At 43.3% G+C, this 19,308-nt stretch overlaps 2 protein-coding genes across 2 annotated transcripts; both read right to left on the reverse strand.

Moving 5' to 3' along the window:
* Nucleotides 1-693: 693 nt before the first annotated feature.
* LOC141655643 (agamous-like MADS-box protein AGL80) lies at nucleotides 694-1,634 on the reverse strand. Its single transcript, XM_074462712.1, has 3 exons — nucleotides 961-1,634; nucleotides 809-841; nucleotides 694-719 (listed from the first exon to the last, which is right to left on the reverse strand). Exons 1-3 carry the CDS (start codon nucleotides 1,625-1,627, stop codon nucleotides 694-696), a joined length of 726 nt encoding a protein of 241 aa, XP_074318813.1. The 5' UTR covers nucleotides 1,628-1,634.
* Nucleotides 1,635-2,934: 1,300 nt separating this feature from the next.
* On the reverse strand, nucleotides 2,935-4,437 carry LOC141656198 (hydrophobic protein LTI6A). The gene is made up of 3 exons (XM_074463050.1): nucleotides 4,193-4,437; nucleotides 3,689-3,807; nucleotides 2,935-3,181 (listed from the first exon to the last, which is right to left on the reverse strand). The coding sequence occupies exons 1-2, from the start codon at nucleotides 4,271-4,273 to the stop codon at nucleotides 3,724-3,726; spliced, it is 165 nt and encodes a 54-aa protein (XP_074319151.1). The 5' UTR covers nucleotides 4,274-4,437; the 3' UTR covers nucleotides 2,935-3,181; nucleotides 3,689-3,723.
* Nucleotides 4,438-19,308: the final 14,871 nt, after the last annotated feature.

Here is a 19,308-nt window from a genome sequence, read left to right on the forward strand (position 1 = left end):
TTAATACGTAGTGGACCATTTTTGAGCAAATAGTGACCACTTTTAATGACTTAAAAATGGAACATGTTTTTCATATTGGTCTCGGACTCTCGTCACATTTTATAAAAAAAACACGGAAAAACAGTCGCATATGAGATTTGCTGAAACTTGGCCAAGTAGAAAACTACAAACGTCGTATTCAGGTCAACAGTCAAGGTCTAAGTCAATGACTCAAAGTAGAGTGATTACTGGTCGAAGAAAACATAAAATAAAAAGATATGGAATGGAAACAAACTATTGAATTTACAGTGACCAAATGCACTACTTCTATGCTCTATCAAAGATTCCTTCTTTTCTATTCAACGCACACTCAAATACTTCGTATATGTTATATGCAACCTCTCTAGAACTCTAGATTATGCCAATGACCAATGCTCCTACTAATTAAACTTATTTATTACTGTACAAATTTATTTTTTAACTAACATAATTATTAGGAGTAGTCTGTAACTGAGCCGAGGCGATCGGTTCGTATATTAAAATTTGAATTCGATTCTGACCCCGAGTTCTTGAAATCAATGCTTGATCTTGGCTAGTATAGGTTTTCTCAACCACTTTTATGTTATGGTTGTGTACATTGGAACGGGCTTGCCATGTCATAGGCCAGAAAATTTGAGGTACTGGGGTAATGTTGTTAATACTAATCAACTACAATCATTTTGAAGCAGCATTTTCGGTATCTTAGAACAGAAATCTCAGCATTACAGATTACAGCACAAGATCAAATTCATACAAGTGTAATTTAATTTCACAACTTAATTATGAAAACCTGATATTTCATTACACAGGATCATATGAATAACTGGAATGTAAAAAAAAAAAAAAAAAAAAAAAAAAAACAGAGCGAGTATAAAGATGTGTTATTCCTGTGTATTCAGTCACCTACCCATTATTTGAAGAAAGAAGTCGGCCAATTCAGACCTGGTTTTTGGTCATGACAACCCATTGGAGGAGCCATCATGCCAAAATCCGACGTGTGACAGTCGTAGTTTGGATTATTGCTCATCAACATATTTGTAAAGTTTGGTTGCCTATGGGTGGCATAAACATGACTCATGACCATATTAGACCCTTCTGGTTGTTGTTGGACTAGGTTCGCGTCTTGATTATCCTTGCTACGAAGAATATTAAGCCTCATTTTAATCACATTCAGATTTTCATCAATCACATACCTTAAATCACTTAGGTCTATCAAATTCATATTTTCTAAGTGTGTGGAATTTGTCAAGCATTGATACATAACATCGGTCATCTCCTTCTCGCGATTTTGCCTTTGTAGTTTATTCAATTGGTCATGTGCTTTAGCCACCCTTTGCGTTAAGAATTCTTCTTGAGTCATCATCTTCTTGTACTGTTCCATTTCGGGCAGCTTCTTGAATTTGGACAAAATGTGTCGAGCCTCCGGTGTGTTAGGCCATACAGCTGGCTTCTCATCGTACGGGCTGTAGATGATAGCACATCCATCTACCCCACATAAGGTGGTCAGCTCATCCATTTTTTTAAGCAGACCTTTCTTTCTTTTCTTGAAGGTCGCCTTTCTAGCCGAGTCATTTGTGATGTAGGCTAGCTTTACCTTATTTCTTGTCATGGTTATTCAGGGGATTTCTCAATTCATTTGTTGCTTGACTATTAAGAGTGCAGCATGGATTTATAGAACTGTTATAATATCGGAAATCTTGTATTATCTTGGAGATTTGATTTTCATATGCTTTTTATCATATCTTTTAAAATGTAATCGATGATGATATTTGAAACGGATACTGGATTATAAGTTTCCAAATTCAAGAGATACTAACAACCTGGATGCAATTTAGACATTTATGAAGGTAGATTGCCATATCTCCTTACTGATAGCTTTATGCTGATATACTTGACCATGGTTAGTGCAGCATGAATATAATGAGCTGGGCTTGGGCCAAATTCTGAGACCAAAGAACGGCCTACCTCAAAGCGCGGTGGACTCTTGGGGACTAGAAAATGTAGGGAAGGGCAGGGCCTTTAGGTGTAGGACTTTTGATCTCCTCTAACTCTCTAAGACTCTAACCCCCTTGCTGTATCTCTCTCACTCTTCACTCTGATCTATCTTTCGACACAGCCACAGACACACACCATTAACACTGTCGGTGGAAATTATAGCTAGACAGTTAAGTAACTTTTCGATGTGCCCCTTCCTCCCTACCCTTTTATTTCTCACAGTTCAGGTCTCTCACTCTTCACTCTGATCTATCTATCACTGCTGGCACACTTCAGGTCTCGCCCTTAAAATTAATGCTGTGAAGCAGCAGACGATCAGTGTTTTCTGGCCTGACCGCCTGAGTATTTATTAGCATCTTTGTGGTCCTAGAGATGAGGACCTACTACTTATGTTTGAGCTCAGGTGAATGCAATATTGCAATGTAAATGCAAATCTCATTTGTCCCGTATTTTAAGACCATAAGAGTTGGGATCAATACTAATTTGACGGGATTCTTGCAGTTTGGAGACATTGCAACCACGCGTTTCATCTGCACTGCATATTGAAATGGGTAAATTCACAAAGCTCTCAAGCCCATTGCCCTGTGTGTCGCCGTGAAAGGCATTCCAAGGAATGAACGAAGACCACCCTTCTTTGCGCCCTCCCAATCTTTGACGTAAAATGACATACTTTCTTGTGGTGTGCTCATGACTTGAATCGTAATCTGCTACGACTCACCTGTTCATCTTTTAGACTGAAACTGATTGATATGTATTGGCATATTGCTTATCTAGCGCAAATGAATTTTATCAGTATTCTAAATTTCTAATGTAGAGTTGTAGAACGTCCGACATTGTAAAAACGCGTGTTTTTTGTAGTGACTCAGATAGAGAGTACTGCAACATTGTAGCAAGAATTCATATATGATGGGTTTTGTCGAATTGAAGACAGAAAAAGTTGACGTTAATGAAAAAACAAGCTTTTTGCTTATAACATAGAGGAACAGTGCTAAATAATCATAAATAGCGACAGCAATTACAAATGAGTTCACGTTTGTTTTAAGACGAAAACACGACAAAATAATAATAATATTCACGCTCATATATTCGAATTAATTACATCAATATCAAGCTTAATTATAAAAGATAACTTAGTTCATCAGGAGAGCCCGCAAAGTTGTTCCGCATCCTACAACAATGAAAGCAAAGCAACAAAATAAGCAATCAGTAGTAGCACTTTTAGTAAAATCAAACATTATTTGGAAATTTATAATCAAGTACAATTTTTATATAAGCACATGCTAGTGAGAAAAGAACTACTATAATATTAGAGTCACTCGACAATAAACCTTACAAATGGATCATTCGACTCGAGAACTGATTGGGTCATTCTCAAGTACTTAGCTATCAAATCATTTTGAGTACGGTTCAGTTTGGATTAATTGCAACTATTTTTAATTTGAATTTTAGGTCTCTTTGCATCCGGTCAAGTTCAAATTGGTGCTTTTGAGTCGTATATGGTCATTTGTGAACTGAATCATATCTGTGTCTAGTTAACCATGGGCTTGGATCAATTTTGTCGACTTTTTAGGTCAAATTGATTTGAGTCGATTAAACTCGATATTTGGGTCATGTCGCTTTAACAAAAAAAAAAGAAATAACAAGGAAAAATAGAGGAAGTAGGAAGTGAGCTTACATAGATGAAGACAAGACAAGAAGACATGGTCAAATCTACTTGGTGATGACCCAAACAGCATAGATAATACCAGGGAGATACCCCAAAAAGGTGAGTAACAAACAGATCCAAAACTCAACCTGCCCAATAAAATACACTCATTTCAGTTAATCCGTCTTGCTAGGATCGTCTAATAGTAAGTTCAATTCGTTCTTATAACATGATTACATGACCAACAAAATAAGACCATCGAAGTCTAACACGTTTTTACTAAAACATGAAAAATGAAATTTACCCCTATACTAAATGGTTTTCTTATTTTTCGAAGCCTAAATTTAATAATTATTACTTCCTTTTTCCATTCGAATGAATATCATACGTTTGATTAAATATATCTCTCATTTATTAAACAGATGTATGAAATTCCTTTAAATAAATGGAAAACTAGTATAAGGTTAACAACTAAAAAAAACATACTTGGTATAAAATAATAATAATCAAGTGAAAATAAATGAATTATCATACCTTACAACCAAATTTCAAGAAAACTCCAAGTGGTGGTAAAATGATAGCCAAGATTATGTCTATGCATGTTGATGTTGACATTTTCTTACACACTTAATTAATTTCTTTTCTATTGCAAATATATTTTGCAAAGAATAAAATGACTAATTAAATGAGGATTAGTGTAGGGTTGATTGGCTAAATGGAGGAGATAGTAATAACGAGTAAAGTGTGAATAATGTCATTTGTAGGGTCGATAGGTATATATAGAGTTGTAATTTGGAACAAACCCATGCATAATCACGTGTTAATATGCCATTTGATGAGCTTTCTAATCAAACACCGTTGTATTAGAGTATTAGACTACCTGGCTTTACGCGGTTAAGTAAAGTCGGATATACAATAACTTAACAATTAGTCTCATTATAGACGAATATATCCGTCTAAAGTGAAAGACGGGTTAAATATGTTTAAAGTGATGTCATTTTTGGGTCCACCAATGCAACTTGTTGCTTGTCTTATACTTCAAGTGTGTGGATATTTGGCTCGTTTATAACTATAGACGGATATCTCCAGTCTATAATGAAAATTTCTGATAACTTAATTGTAAGTCTCTTTTTTTTAGACTAAAACTGTCTAAACTAAATTTAATTGAGCTGAACTGAACTGAACTGAACTTAATTGAAGTAAGAGTTAATTTGTGAAGAGAAAAACTGAACTAAACTGAACTGAATAAAGCTGAACTGGACTGAATAGAGTTAAAATAAGCTGAAATTAAATCCAAAAGAACAAGACAGTTTTTTATAAGGTTGTTTTATAATTAAAGATACACGGAAAAACTTAGTAACTTGTATAGGGGTATTTACCTCAAACAAAAACTTTTTTACAATATGCAAAACCGCCCTGATACAAGTTATGTGCGTCAGCGCGTGTAGGAGAAGTATGATTATTGTTTTTATACGCTTTATAACAGTTTAAATTTTGTAAATACTAAATGGTCAGATAAATACCTAAAAGATGCACCTAGTTACTAATAGAAATATTTATAATAGTTGGGCCTCAACCATAACCTTAAGGTTTTGGTTGAGTTGGTTCATCTATCAGTTACGACCCTACGATATTGTTGTAGCCTTTATTTATGATAAACACCCTTCTCCAAATTATATAGCCGATGCTCAATTTTGTCGATTTTAAATTGATTGTTGTATTTCTAAACGTAGTAAGTAAAAATAGTAAATATCGGAGTACAGATGATTCTCCTCCATCACAACAAATTTAAATGCGAGCGACACTCTACCAAATCAACTGATTTTATTTGGAAATTGAAAGTGATGCAATGAAATCACAAATACAATCTCTTATACGTAGCCTATTATATGAAAACAAATTAGATGGACTCCTCTTAATGAATGATCAGGCATTACACGGAGACGTGAATTGTTAGTATTGTTAACAATTCAATAATACTCTGTCTGTTTCGGTCATTTGTTATTCTATTTCATTTTGGGTGTTTTAGTCAATTGTTATCTATAATAACCCGACTCATCACGGTCGTAACATAACTCCAATAATATGGGATGTGTATCTTTGGGCTCATTACTTATCCTCACTTTAGCCCAAAAGCACAAGGACATGCCTTGTTACTAAGTGGTGGGTGGAAACCCTTATAAACATATTACAAGCTCAATATGTTCCCAATGTGGGACAAATTTCCTCTCAACCACTTGGGGTGTTACAAACTTCCCCACTTAAATAACACAACGTCCCCGTTGTGCCCGGAGGCTGACCGCAGCCAAGCCCAGAATCCTCCCCCGCTAGATGGGTGACTCGGGTACTCCTGACAACAGACTCTCCATCTCTCCAATCTGTAAGGCCCCGAAAAAAAAGCAGGCAGCTCAAAATAACTCTTTTATTAACAATAAACAGCAGCGAAATCATAAGGCGTCACCGCATATTTCCCACCGGAAAATACAAGGCTTATACAATAAAATAAATACACTTGTAAAACTAAAACTAAAACCGAGTAAAGTTGTACGATAAATCTTATACGTTTTATCTTCTATATGAAATTCCTCACACTTCACCTTTCCCGATAGTTGTACCTGAAAAAGAGTGAACGTAACGGAATCAGCCAACCACAGGTTGAGTATGATTCTAGTCACCTCCACCGGTCTTATGTCATTCTTTTATTTAATAAGAATTTTCCTTATTACCATATATCACCCAATATAATAACTTACCAGAATACAGTATTTTACCAAACACCTGTCTTGTACCCAAAAAATTTCTACCTTTATCATTCTAATAATAATATAAAATCATATTATATTTATATCGGTATACCATTACTGAAAGGAGAAACATTATGGAGATCCGCACTCACACCGGGTCTAAGACCCACTTCCATGTACACGGGATCAGAATATAATAACCCGGGCCAACGCCCCCTTCTGTGTACACAGGTTACGATATAATGTCACCTCAACCCAATAATCGTATTCCGAATGTTATAATTAACCAATTTTACATTTTATATAAAAAAAGTATACGAGTAAGACAAGCATTTTATACCCACGATGCATATATGTGAAAGATTTCTTCTTACTGTGAAGCCATTGCCCATCCCAATGACGAGAGCAAAAATGCAATTATTTAAGGTAGGTCTCTTCCTATGAAAAATGCTATTGAGAAAAAGAAGTCAGATAAAACAACACAAATTCTTGTTTGTGTGTGACGGTTATCATATCCGTCACTTTGAAACATTTGATACCATTTTACCTCACAAAACTCCACTTTTTTTCTCTCTCTCTCAACACTATTCATGCCCCCCTTTCTCCACTAACCCATTTTGTTACCATTTTTACTCACAAAATATCCGCCACAAATGGTAACCCGTCACAAGGGAGACCAATTGATAAAACAAATTGAGCTAACTTAGACTTTCTACGCCATACTACTTTAAGGGAACTATCCCATTATCGGTTTAACTATATCATACTAAGTAGGAATCTTGGATACTTACCTCAAATTTACGCAATTCTCATTTTAATTCTAATTATACATAGACCTAAATTTGATATAAATACACCTATTTTGACATCCTATCAAAGTAACTCAAATCTTGAAATTAAAAAAAAAAAAAGAAAAAGTTAGGCCACCACTCTTTCTTATCTGTATAAAAGCTAAGTTTTTTCGTGACTTCTCATTGGTTGTTGAATTTAGGGATATAATTTGCATGTGGACCCTGCCATGATTTATATGACAATTAATTAGTCTCTCTCCTCAAATCAATTCCCCACATTCACTTTCAGTTATTTAATTTCTCACATTCCCCTTTTCAGAATTTCACTATGCATATATTAAAATGTTTTAACTTAAATCAAATCATAAACTAAAACATACTACATGCATTAAAAAGGGAAATCTGGCATATTTTTATGTGCTAAACAACAAGATAAAACAATTAAATAGATCTGTAAAATTACTAAATGAACATAACTAAAAATATTTCAAAATTTAAAAAATCATTAAATCGATGAGATTTATTACAAAAAATAAAATATGAAAACTTCAGGCTTCTATTGTGAACAAATTCAATTTCGTAATTTTATGTTTTTTTTTTTAAAAAAAAAAGACAATTATCATAAGATCTAATTGATTAGCTACAAAAAAAAAAAAAAAATTAAAAATACTAGAATTTCAATTACTCCCTCATATTCTAAATAACCCTTCCTATTCAAGGGGGGCACAAAAATTAAGGAAGGGAGTAGGAAATTGGAGAGAGAGAAGGTATTGTGTGATTAAAATAAGTATTGTTGTGGGGTAAGATGATTAAAATAAGTATTGTTGTGAGGTAAAGTGATTAAAATAAGATAAAGTATGGATATTGTTGTGGGGTGGGGTGATTAAAATAAGTATAAAAGTTTGCCAAATAAAGAAATAGGGAGAGTATTGTGAATAGACGAAAAAGGAAATAGGGAGAGTTATTTAGAATAGGAGGGAGTATTTATTATAAAAATAATTAAAAATAATAATGAGATTAAATCTATGAAATGCACTACAAAACCAAAAATTGACAATTTATTTCAAATATAGATATTGTATGAAGTATTCAGATTTAGGTAAATCTACAATTTATGAAAATGCATCTTTATACTGTATTAGAGGCAGATACAGTACAGTGAAAACAAATTTACAAAATACCCAAAAAAAACATTTACAACCACTTCAAAATATAGAACGACAATAAAATTAAATAAATTTGAAATTACCGAAATAAAATTTATATAAATTGAAAAAAAATATATACACTTTAAAATGCATGCAAGTGAATATAAAAAAAATTCAATATAAGTTTTGGAGCATGCATACAAGAATTTCTTCTAATTGTTTTCTTTAATAATTAACTTCAAACTTCAATTTTAATCCTATAGTTTTAAATAGAATTGTTAATTTGGTCTATCGAAAAACTTTTTTATGCATTAAATGAGAAGAAATGAAAAAGGTTGTTTAAGTTAAGTAATATGAGGGATGAAAGATTAAACGATCTAGGATGTAGAGAGAGTTTTTATTACAAAACCAAAAAAAAAAGATGTAGAGAGTTTAGGGAAAAAAAGAACAAGATGGGGAGATGAGGTGAGAAGGAGTTATGAAGGAGGGAGGCGGCCTAAGTGTGAGCTTTTAGGTTAGAAATCTCTTAGATAAGTAATATTATTGGTCTATATTTTAATTTGGGCTGATTTGGTTTGCTTGTGCTTTATATGTTCTTCCTTTTTGTTTTTACCGTAGTGACAATAATGTCGTGTAGACCTGTCAAACGGGTCGGGTCTCGAGTCGGGCCTTACAGGTCGGGTTATACGTGTCTTGGGTCGGATTAGGGTCAGAATACAGGTCAGATAAAAATTCATGACGTCTTTTATTTTACCATTTTCCAACCCAAAAACATTTTTTAAAATTAAATTATATTTAATATTAATAATATTATTATATTCATTATTTTTGTTCCGGGTGTAATTGCGAAGCAGTTATTTGTTACCACTCGTGGCTTGTAGAATGACGTCTTTGGTTGAATCCTTCTTTCGGCCTCTCCTGAAACAATGAACAAACTGAGGGCTCGGCTTTGGCCGAGCGTACTCACTCCGACGCTCAAGTCAGTGAACTTAAAGAGATAAGTTGTGTGTTACTTGGCGAAGTATATGTTGTAGAGAGATAAAGAAGATATTACCAGATTATGAGGTGTTTAGGTTAAATTGTGGATCCTTTCCTCAATGAGAGTTGAGGAGTATTTATAGACTTTCACCTTTTGTCACGTAGTGGCCAAGTGGCTAGCAGGTGGAAAGACTGATTTACCCTCGGCCGAGGGACCCATGGCAGGCCGGCGGGCCCTGTTGACTCCATGCCGAGGGGTCTTGGATATGAGTACGCGGATATGTGCCCCGTACCGCTAGTTGTCCTAGCCGAGGCACAAGAGACAGCCGACAGTCATCGTGGGTTAAGGGGTTTGTCTAAGTCGTTGACTTGTTTGTGGATATCTTTTACCTTGATCAATATGTTGACTCGGTCGGCCAATGGTGCGAGAATATGCCCCATCAATTTGCCCCCAGCGTAGTCTATGCCGTGGTATGGACCTTCGATGAGTGTTGAGCGTATTCTGCGCAAGTTGAAATTTTCTGCCCCGGCTTCTTCTACCTCGGCTTGGTTCTGCTTAGGCCGTACCATATCCCCCCTCCACATGGATGTGTAATGGACATCAGATGTGGAAAAGAAAGTGGCGCTGGCCGAGACCGAGGTTGTGAGTGCCGTGTGCTTTTGATTGCCCCCAGCCGGTGCTGCCAAGCTTGGTTGAATCAGCGGGTCGTTTGGCAAGTAGATACCAAGGGGTGTGTTGAAGAAGATACGTCGATTGGCATTCTGTCAAGGAGCGTGTTGAAGAAGTTTTGTAACTGTTTGTCGATTGACATTCCATGGCTGCATGCTTGACATGTGTCTCGTTGTTGATTGGTTGACGCTTCATGGGCTTTGCTCTGATTGGTCGGATTTGAGTGGGCTTTGCCCTATAAATAAGAGAGTTAGCCCCTGAATTTGGCCTTCCAAATTCATTTTCTCAAAAAATTTTCTTCTTGCTTAACTTTTTTTTGACGAAACTTCTCTCTAGTCTTGACGTTACTCGTACAGTAGCACTTTTTCTTCAAGGTAAACAAACAAATTTTCAACTTTTAATTGTTAAGTTTTTTGTTGTGAACATGTCTTCTGTTGATGCCGGTCCTAGTAACCGTGCGCCGGGGGGTTCCCCGTCGCGTCTTGATGAAGAGGAGGCACTAGCCGCCGTTCCGATAAGGTCTGGGGGCCCTAGGTCTCCTTCTCCTGAAGTTGATCCAAAAGTTCTGGAGGATTGGGAGGATGATGATGATGATGTTGGTGATGACGATGATGATGCTGAAAGGGCTCATCCTAATGAGGAGAGGCCGTACATCATGGATCACGGCGACGCCTGTAAGGTCTGCCCTGACCGTGCTTGGACCCACAAATTTGCCAGTTGTTCTGGTCCTGACTTCTTCGCAGATCATTTCTCCTTCGGCGGGGAGTATAAGATTGTCATTCCTAGAGAGGGTCAGGCCGCCTGTTGCCCTCTTCCGGGCTGTATCGGCGTATACATCAGACACCTGGAGTATGGGCTCCGGTTTCCTCCGAACGAATACGTTATGGCCATAATCAAAGCCATGAACGTCGCCATGGCCCAACTGCACCCGTTGGCCATTAGGACTATAGTCGGCTTTGTGTGGCTCTGTCTTTTCAAGGGGGAGGTCCCCACGGTTAACTTATTCCGCCGGATTCATCATCTTCGGCCGTCAGCCCTTGGTCGCGTTGGGTGGTACAACGTGCAAACGGAGTCGGGTTACGTCTCCGTTGATAAGCTTTCTTCCTGCAAGGACTGGAAGGAGCGGTGGGTGTATGTTGAGGTTCCGGAGGATTATCCACTGCCCCGGTCCTTTCAGCACCAAGTCAATTTGCGGTGCGAGAGTAAGGGGGAGCGTGACAAATCGGTCTCCCGGAGCAAGCTTAAGATGGACGCCAGCAGGGTCCCTCTCAATGCGGATGAGGAGCGGGCGATGAGGCTGTTTGAGGCTGAGAAGAATGGGATGCCGAAGGGATGGATTCCCCCGACGCAGATCATTCTTCAGGATGAGCTGCTCTGCCACGTCGACCTCATACCGGCCCTCGAACGGGGTGAGTGGGGTCGGTGTGAGGCCCACCTCTGCTTTTGGTGTTTCTATTTTTTGAACTTTGATTTATTTCTTCTACTTAACCCTTGCTTCGTTTCCTTTGCAGACCATTTTGCCCCCGGATCATGTCAAGATATCCTTAGGAGAATGGGACTTGATAAGGACAAGCAAGTTGTTGATTTGCATCCTAAGGCCCAGGCTCGTGATCGCGACGACCGCGCCAAATGATCTCATGGATCGGCGGCGGAAGGGCTTAGATACGACGGCGGCCCAGTGCGAAGGTTCTTTGTAACATACCGCGCGAACGCGAAAACAAAGTCTTCGGCGGCGACGGCGTCGACATCGTTCCACCTCCCATCCCTTCAGTCCAAAAAGAGACGGTGGAGGTCGTTGATATTACCGCCGAGGAGGTGGTCACCTTGGCAGTGGAATCTCCTCTCTTCCGCAAGAGGAAAGAGCCTACCACTACCGCTGATACTTCTGCTGCTACTGCTGCTACCGCTACCGGGGCCGGCAAAGAAATGCGTCCTCCGATCAAGAAGGCCAAGCATGGTACAGATCTATCCTGTGGCTCAGACTTAACCGGTTCATTAGGCGTTCCTGATGACAGGCTCTCTGGTATGTCCATGTATGTTGACACGGATGCTTTGATTGAATTTTTTGTAGATCAACCGCCGTCGTAAATGCAGGGGCACACTTTGTTGAACGGCGTCTTTGAGAAGAAAACTGCGCATGCAAGTGGTCAAGATGCCACCGTCGTCACCTCCTTCCCTCAGCCTACCCCCGTCCAGATTAGGTCGGAGGGCCTAAGTTTGGCTAGGATGCTGTCGAAGTGGGCTGATACGCCCGGTGCTCTTATTGTGGAGCAAGAGAAGGCCATTGCTGAAGCTACCCCACAGCTCGAGCGGCTCAGGCTTGAACTCGACGCTGCGAACAAGGAAGCTGAGAGGGCCAAGGCCGAGGTCAAGAGGCGTCCGTCTTGAGAGAAAACTTAGGGAGGACGCTGAAAGGCGATCCTCGCCGAGAGAGCCAAGGCCGAGGTGCGCGGCGCCGGCCGCTAAGGCTGGGAGGGGCGTGACTACCTTCAGAAAGTCGCTGACTTCAATGCTAAGAAGAGGGACGAATGGAAGGGCATGTTTCAGGCCCAGGGGAAGGTGGTTCGGAATAAGGATGCTATCATCGCCCAAAGGGAGGAGGACATTGAGACGCTCCAAACCGTTATTCTCCCTAACATGTGCGCCCAATACCGGGACCTGGCCGAAGAAGCTGCCAGGGAAGTGATTGGGGAGCTCTTTCCTCTTGATGGCTCCTTTCCGTGGCAAAAATTTGACGAGCTGCTTGATGACAAGCTCGAAGCTAAGGAGAAGGTCGCGGAGGCGAAGGCCGCGAGGAGGCGAGGTGAAGAAGGAGGAAGAGGAGGCGCGGAGAAGGCGGCCCTTCTTTGCCGAGAAGGCTAAGGCGGCTAAGGAGGAAGCCGAGAGGATGAAGGCGGTGGAGGCCGAGGCGCAAGATAGCTTCGGTCGTCTACCAAAGATGATATCGCTAACGTCGCCGATGGCGGGCAGCAGAGCATAGGGAGACGGGCGGTCGTCACCGAGCTCACCCGGCATCTCGGATAGCTTCAAATGTCGGGGCCAATTATTAAGCCTTTCCTCTCTGCCATCTTTTGGCGCTTCAAATGATATGTCTGTAACCTTTTGCTTTTCTTTTCCTTGTATTTTGTAAAACTTTGGTAGGTTGTGTTTTGGCTTATCCCTATGGGGACGGCCGTCGTCTGTATTCTCCTTACTTGTAATCATTTTTTAATAAAGCTTGTTTATTGGCCTCGGCTTGGCCGGGTTTTGATCACAATCCTTCACTTGTCTTCTTGCGTTATTAATTGAGCGCTTTTTCGTTTTTACCTTGATCAGCCGAGGCGATTAGAATGCGTATCTCAACTGTGTTTAACGTCTTTTTCTTAAACATGTTAGCATGTTGGTCGCTTCCTCTTTCACTCTCGGTCTGGCCGAGGCTTCCGATTGCGCTTCCAACCGCCGTTGTGAACATGTTAGCGTATCGACCGTTGTGTCCCCCCGCCCGGCCATCGGTTGGCCGAGGCGGCTAGGGGTTACGGCTCGACAGCGTCAGATCTGACATATTGATCGCTTCCTCTGCCAGGCCTTCGGTTGGCCGAGGCGGCTAGAATAGCGTCTCAACTGTACTTATACGTTCCTAAGGCATGTTGGTCGCTTTCGAGTATCAATCTAGCTGCTGGTTGTGGATCGCTGTGGCGTCTACTTCTTGGGGTGATTGCCGGCCAGGGCGTGGCGTCTACCTTGATATGACTACGGAGGGGATAAACACTTTGATGGAAAACTTGGATGATTCTTTATTAGATATAAACACGCGTCGGGTGCCAACAACGATTGTCTTGGACACCTCCGCCGCTATACAAAGTATTTCCTGAGATTGTCGGTGTTCCAATGGCTCATCAAAGGCACACCCTCCATGTCTCCGTCACCGGTATGTACCTGGCCTCATTTCTTCAACCACTTTGTAGGGACCTTCTCAATTAGCCGTCAATTTACCATGAATGTTCCCTTTGTTGGTGGCGGCTGACTTTCTTAGGACTAGATCTCCTACTTTTAAGTCCCTTTTGTGGACTCTTCGGTTGTAGGCTCTTCTCATTCGGTTTTGGTATACTGCCAAGTTGAGGCGTGCTGTATCTCGGCTTTCTTCGACCAGGTCTAGGGAGGCTTTCAGACCTTCCTCATTTTCAACCGGGTTAAAGGTGGCCGTTCAATGCCTCGGACCGTTGCTTCAATTAGCGGGATCGCCGGACCCGTAGACTAAGTGGAATGGACTGCACCCCGTTGCTTCTTTCTCCGTGGTTCGAAGGGACCACAAGACGCCGGGTAGTTCATCGGCCCATCTTCCCTTTAGGTCTTCAATGTCTTCTTCAAACCGTTGAGGATTGTTTTATTAGGTCGCCTCCTCCGCTTTGTCCGTTGCTCTGTGGGTGGCAGACGGAGGAGTATGCAAATTTGATACCAAGTTCCTCCAACCAGTTCATTATTATGTCACTCCAAAACTCTCGGCCGTGGTCAAATACCATGACTTGGGGTAGCCCAAAACGAGTTATGACATTTTCCCAGATTACCTTTCTTACGGCCGCCGTCGTCTTGGCTGGCACTGCGACAGCTTCAACCCATTTGGTGAAGTAGTCAACGGCGACAATCAAGTACTTTCTTCCTCCGGATGCCGTTGGAAATGGCCCTAGTAGATCCATCCCCCACTGTGCAAAAGGAAGGGGACTAAGTACCTACGCAGTCTCGGGAAGGTGCATGTATCACCGGAGCATGTATTTGACAGTTGTTGCACTTTTTGGTTTTGGCTCTGGAATCCTCAAGCATGGTGGGCCAGAAGTAGCCGGCTCGGAGAGCTTTGTGGGCTAGTGTTCTTGCCCCCATGTGATGACCACAGATGCCTTCGTGAATTTCTGTCGATGCTCGACTCGCGTCGGCTGGGCCGACACATTTCAAGAGTGGCCTTATTACGGACCTCCTGTATAATTCTCCTTCAAACACCAAGTACCTTGCTGCGATCCTCTTTATCTTCTGTGAGAGACTGCAGTCCTCCGGTAATTCATCCATCAGTTTGTACTTCATTATCGGAGTCATCCATGTCGTCTCGGCCTCTATGTCGCCCACCCTGCCGACGGTCTCAGTGATGCTTTTGGCATTCCTGATGTCCACCAGCACGGTTCTACTGACATTCTTGATGGTTGAGCTGGCAAGCTTTGAGAGAGCGTCGGCTCGGTTGTTCTCGCACAGGGAATGCATTGTATCTGAAAAGATTTCAATTTTGAAGTGTCAGCTTTTACCCTTTCCAGGTATCTTACCATCCCGTCGTCTCGAGTCTCGTACTCTCCTCTGATTTGATTAGCCACTAAAAGTGAATCTGTTTTCAAAATGATGTGTTCCGCCCCGGCAGCTCTAGCTAGCTCGACCCCGGTTATCACCGCCTCGTATTCGGATTCGTTGTTTGAGGCCGAGAAGGTAAATTTCAAGGCGTACTCAAACTCGTCCCCGTTTGGGCTGATGATAAGTATGCCGGCTCCTGAGCTGTTTGCCATGGAGGACCCGTCGGTGTATACTTCCCATACTCCGGGGTTTTGCTCTTCTTGATATGTGCACTCGGCCAGGAAATCTGCAAGTGCCTGTCCTTTTATCGAGGGCCTCGGCTTGTATTGAATGCCGAAGCCGGATAGCTCTACTGCCCATTTGATGAGCCTGCCGGATTGCTCAAATTTTTCCAGCGCTTTCTCCAATGGTTGGTCGGTTAAGACCGTCACAGGATGTGCGTCGAAGTAAGGCTTCAGTTTCCTTGCGGCAACGACGACAGCAAAGGCTGCTTTTTCAATCAGTGGGTAATTTCTTTCGGCGGGCAACAATGTATGGCTGATGAAGTAGATTGGGTGTTCTTTGTTTGTCTTCTTCTCTCGATGATCACGGCCGACCGTGGCCGAGGTAATCGCTATGTCTGAGATATAGCGTCTCCCCAAAGATCGGCACGGACGGGGTTGGGAGAGTTTGAAGATGAGCTTTCAGTTGCTTGAAAGCTGTGCTCTGTTCCTCCCCCCAGCCGAAGTCCTTATTTCCCTTCAACACTTTGAAGAATGGGGTGCTCTTGTCGGCTGACCGAGAGATAAAACGGGCTAGAGCCGCCATCCTCCCGGTCAACATCATAACCTCTTTTCGATTCCTCGGCTCCGGCAGGTCCAGGATTGCTTGGACTTTCTCTGGATTGGCATCAATTCTCCTGGCGCTGACAAGCACGCCGAGGAACTTACCTGACCGGACACCGAAGTTGCATTTCATTGGGTTAAGTTTCATCTTGTATTTCCTCAGTGAACAAAATGTCTCGTGTAAATCGGCTAAGTGCTCGCTGTCAGACTTGCTTTTTACAATAGCATCGTCGACGTAAGCCTCAATGTTTCGCCCTTTTTTATTTTGGAACACTTTGTCCACCAGTCTTGTGTAAGTTGCGCCGGCATTCTTCAAACCGAACGGCATCATTTTATACATGTATGTGCCGTTACCGGTGATAAATGCGCATTTAGGCATGTCTTCTTCGGCCATGAATACCTGATGATACCCTGAGAAGGCGTCCAGCAGGCTCAGCATAGTGTAGCCTGTCGTGGCGTCGATTAAACTATCTATTCGAGGCAAGGGGTAGCAATCTTTGGGGCACGCTTTATTAAGATTGGTAAAATCTACACACATCCTCCACGCCCCCGATGATTTCTTCACAATTACAACATTAGCTAACCATTCAGGATAAGTACAAGGCATGATAAAGCCCGCCGCTAGTAATTTATCTACCTCGGCTTTGATGGCCTCATCATTCTCGGCTGAGGAGTTCCTCATCTTCTGCTTGACAGGGCGAGCGGTGGAGAGTACGTTCAGCTTGTGAACAATTACCTCCCGGCTCACGCCTGGCATCTCGGCTGCTGAGTAAGCGAAGACGTCTTTGTTCTTCCTTAGCAGGTCTAGGAGAGCGACCCTGAATTTTGGCTCCAGGTTGACACCGACAGTTACGGAGTTACGGTGCGCCCTGGGTCAATTTCCACTTCTTCGGTCTCGGCTCCTTCGACCATGCCGACGGTTGCATCCATGAGGTCGCCCTCCTGTTGTAAGGATGGGCTCTTCCCCTTCTCGACTTCTTCGCCACTTTGAGGATTGCATGTTGCACCCTCGGCGGATATCCGGGCGTTGACCACTTCGTCTTTCTCATCCTTTGAGACGAGTTTATGCACTTCCCCCGGTCCGAGACATACATCGATGTCGGGCCCGATGGACATTATTGCATCGGCCTCGCTCAGAGTGACTCGGCCTATGAGAACGTTGTAGGCGGACGAGCCGTCAATGACCACGAACTCGGACAAGACGTTCTTAGCCGCATTCCCTCGCCGAACATCACCGGCTGATTGACCCAGGGGTACCAGGCCGCCCGGAAAAAATCAGTACAACGGTTGGTGCGGGGGCTCAAGTCCTCAACCCGCACCGAGGTTGAGAAAGCACTCCCGAACATGATGTTCGTGTAGGCGCCCGTGTCAATCGTGGCACCTCTTGACCAGGTGGTTGGATATGTCCAAGTGGACTACTAGTGGGTCGCTGTGCGGGGCGATGACTCCTTCGTAGTCCTTCTTCCCAATAGTTATGTCGGGGATGTTGGAAGCGGGGATCGCTGTTTTGGGCACAAAGTTGATGGCCTGATATAGCTCGTTCAGGTGCCGTTTGTGCCCATGAGCGGACCCACCGTTCTCGTTGCCCCCGATGACAACATGGATCACTCCTATCCGTTCAAAGACGGATTTTTATTTGAGCCGCGGTGTTAGTCTTTTGCCTCCGGCAACATATTTGCTTTGAGGCTCCCCTTCCGGATCGCTCTTCAATGGCATTCTTGAGATGCGGCGTTTATCGATTAAGTGACCGGTGTGGCCGTGGTACTCACAGTACTAGCTCGTGTCACCGTCCCCCCTCGCCTTGGGAGGCCTTTCCCACTTCTGACCCTCGTTCTTGCTCAGGGAGAAGACCTCGGCAGCAGACACGACCAGGGGGGTGTGATCATTGTACCTCTTTTGGTAGTACGTTCCCGAACTCCCCCCGGCGCCCGCCGAGTTCTGTTTCCTGGCGGACCTGTCAGACCGTGACCTATTATTGTCACGACGTCCTTCGTCCGGGTTGTCCTCCCGGCGGCTCTTTTTCTCTGAGTGCCCGGCCTCGCTGGGGCCTACCCAGGTTTTGTGGTAGTCTTCCACCTTTATGGCTTGGTCGGCCATCTTCCTGGCGGAGTCTAGGTTCAGGCCTCCGCACTTGATGAGCTCGTTTTTTAAGTCTCCTCTCGGGAGGCCTTTCATCAGTGCGAAGGCCGCCAGTTCGCTGTTCAGCTCACGAATCTGCTGAACCTTGGCGTCGAACCTCTTCACATAACTCCGGAGAGACTCGCCTCCCTCCTGTCTGATAGTCAGGAGGTCCGATGTCTCGACGGCCCTCCTCTTATTGCAAGAATACTGGGCCAAAAATGTGTCCCTTAGGTCGGCATAACAGTATACCGACCCATCGGGTAGCCCCTTGTACCAACTTTGTGCCATCCCATGCAGAGTCGTTGGGAAGACTCGGCACCAAACCTCATCAGGTTGCTCCCATACCGACATGTAAGACTCGAAAGCCTCGGCGTGGTCGGTTGGATCGCCTTCTCCTTTGTATGATATGGGTGGCAACTTTAGCTTAGTTGGCACCGGGACCTCTAGGACGTAGGCATCGAGGGGCTGTCTGACCACGTGTCGAATGACACGCGGCGATCGGCTCCTCGCGCCCTTAGTCCGGCTCCTCTACCCGTGGCGGGAAGGGCTTCTTCTCCGACTCTGGTGAGTCGGGCTTCTTCTCCGACTCTGGTGAGTCGGGCTTCTTCTCCGACTCTGGTGAGTCGGACTTCTTTCACTTCTCTGGGGCAGGCCTCGTCGGTCTTTGTGGCGACACTGTCCTCCCGCGGTGTGCGGGATGGACTCAGTCTACCACTTGCACTCTGGGCTCCCCCCGGCGTCTTGACATGGTCGCTTCTTCCAATGCTTCGTTCAAGTTTCTCGAGTCACTTTTGGGACCCCGATCTCTGTGGGGTGCCGCCGCTCTTGTCGTTGTGACAGTGTGAGCCGGCGTGCTGCCCATTAGTTCCAGGAGTAGCTTCAGTTTAGCTGCATCAACCACATGTCCCATGATGGTGACTTGGTCGGCGGGCAGCGGTGTATTTTGTTCTATTGGCATCCCGTACGTCGTATCAGTGATACGGCCGGTGGGGGACTGCCCGATTTCAGAGTTGTGGAATGTGTCATCTTGGCGACCGGTTTCCACAAGCACCGTTTACAGTTGTTTC

Source organism: Silene latifolia, chromosome 5 (assembly GCF_048544455.1).
Source record: "Silene latifolia isolate original U9 population chromosome 5, ASM4854445v1, whole genome shotgun sequence".
Taxonomy (NCBI): domain Eukaryota; kingdom Viridiplantae; phylum Streptophyta; class Magnoliopsida; order Caryophyllales; family Caryophyllaceae; genus Silene; species Silene latifolia.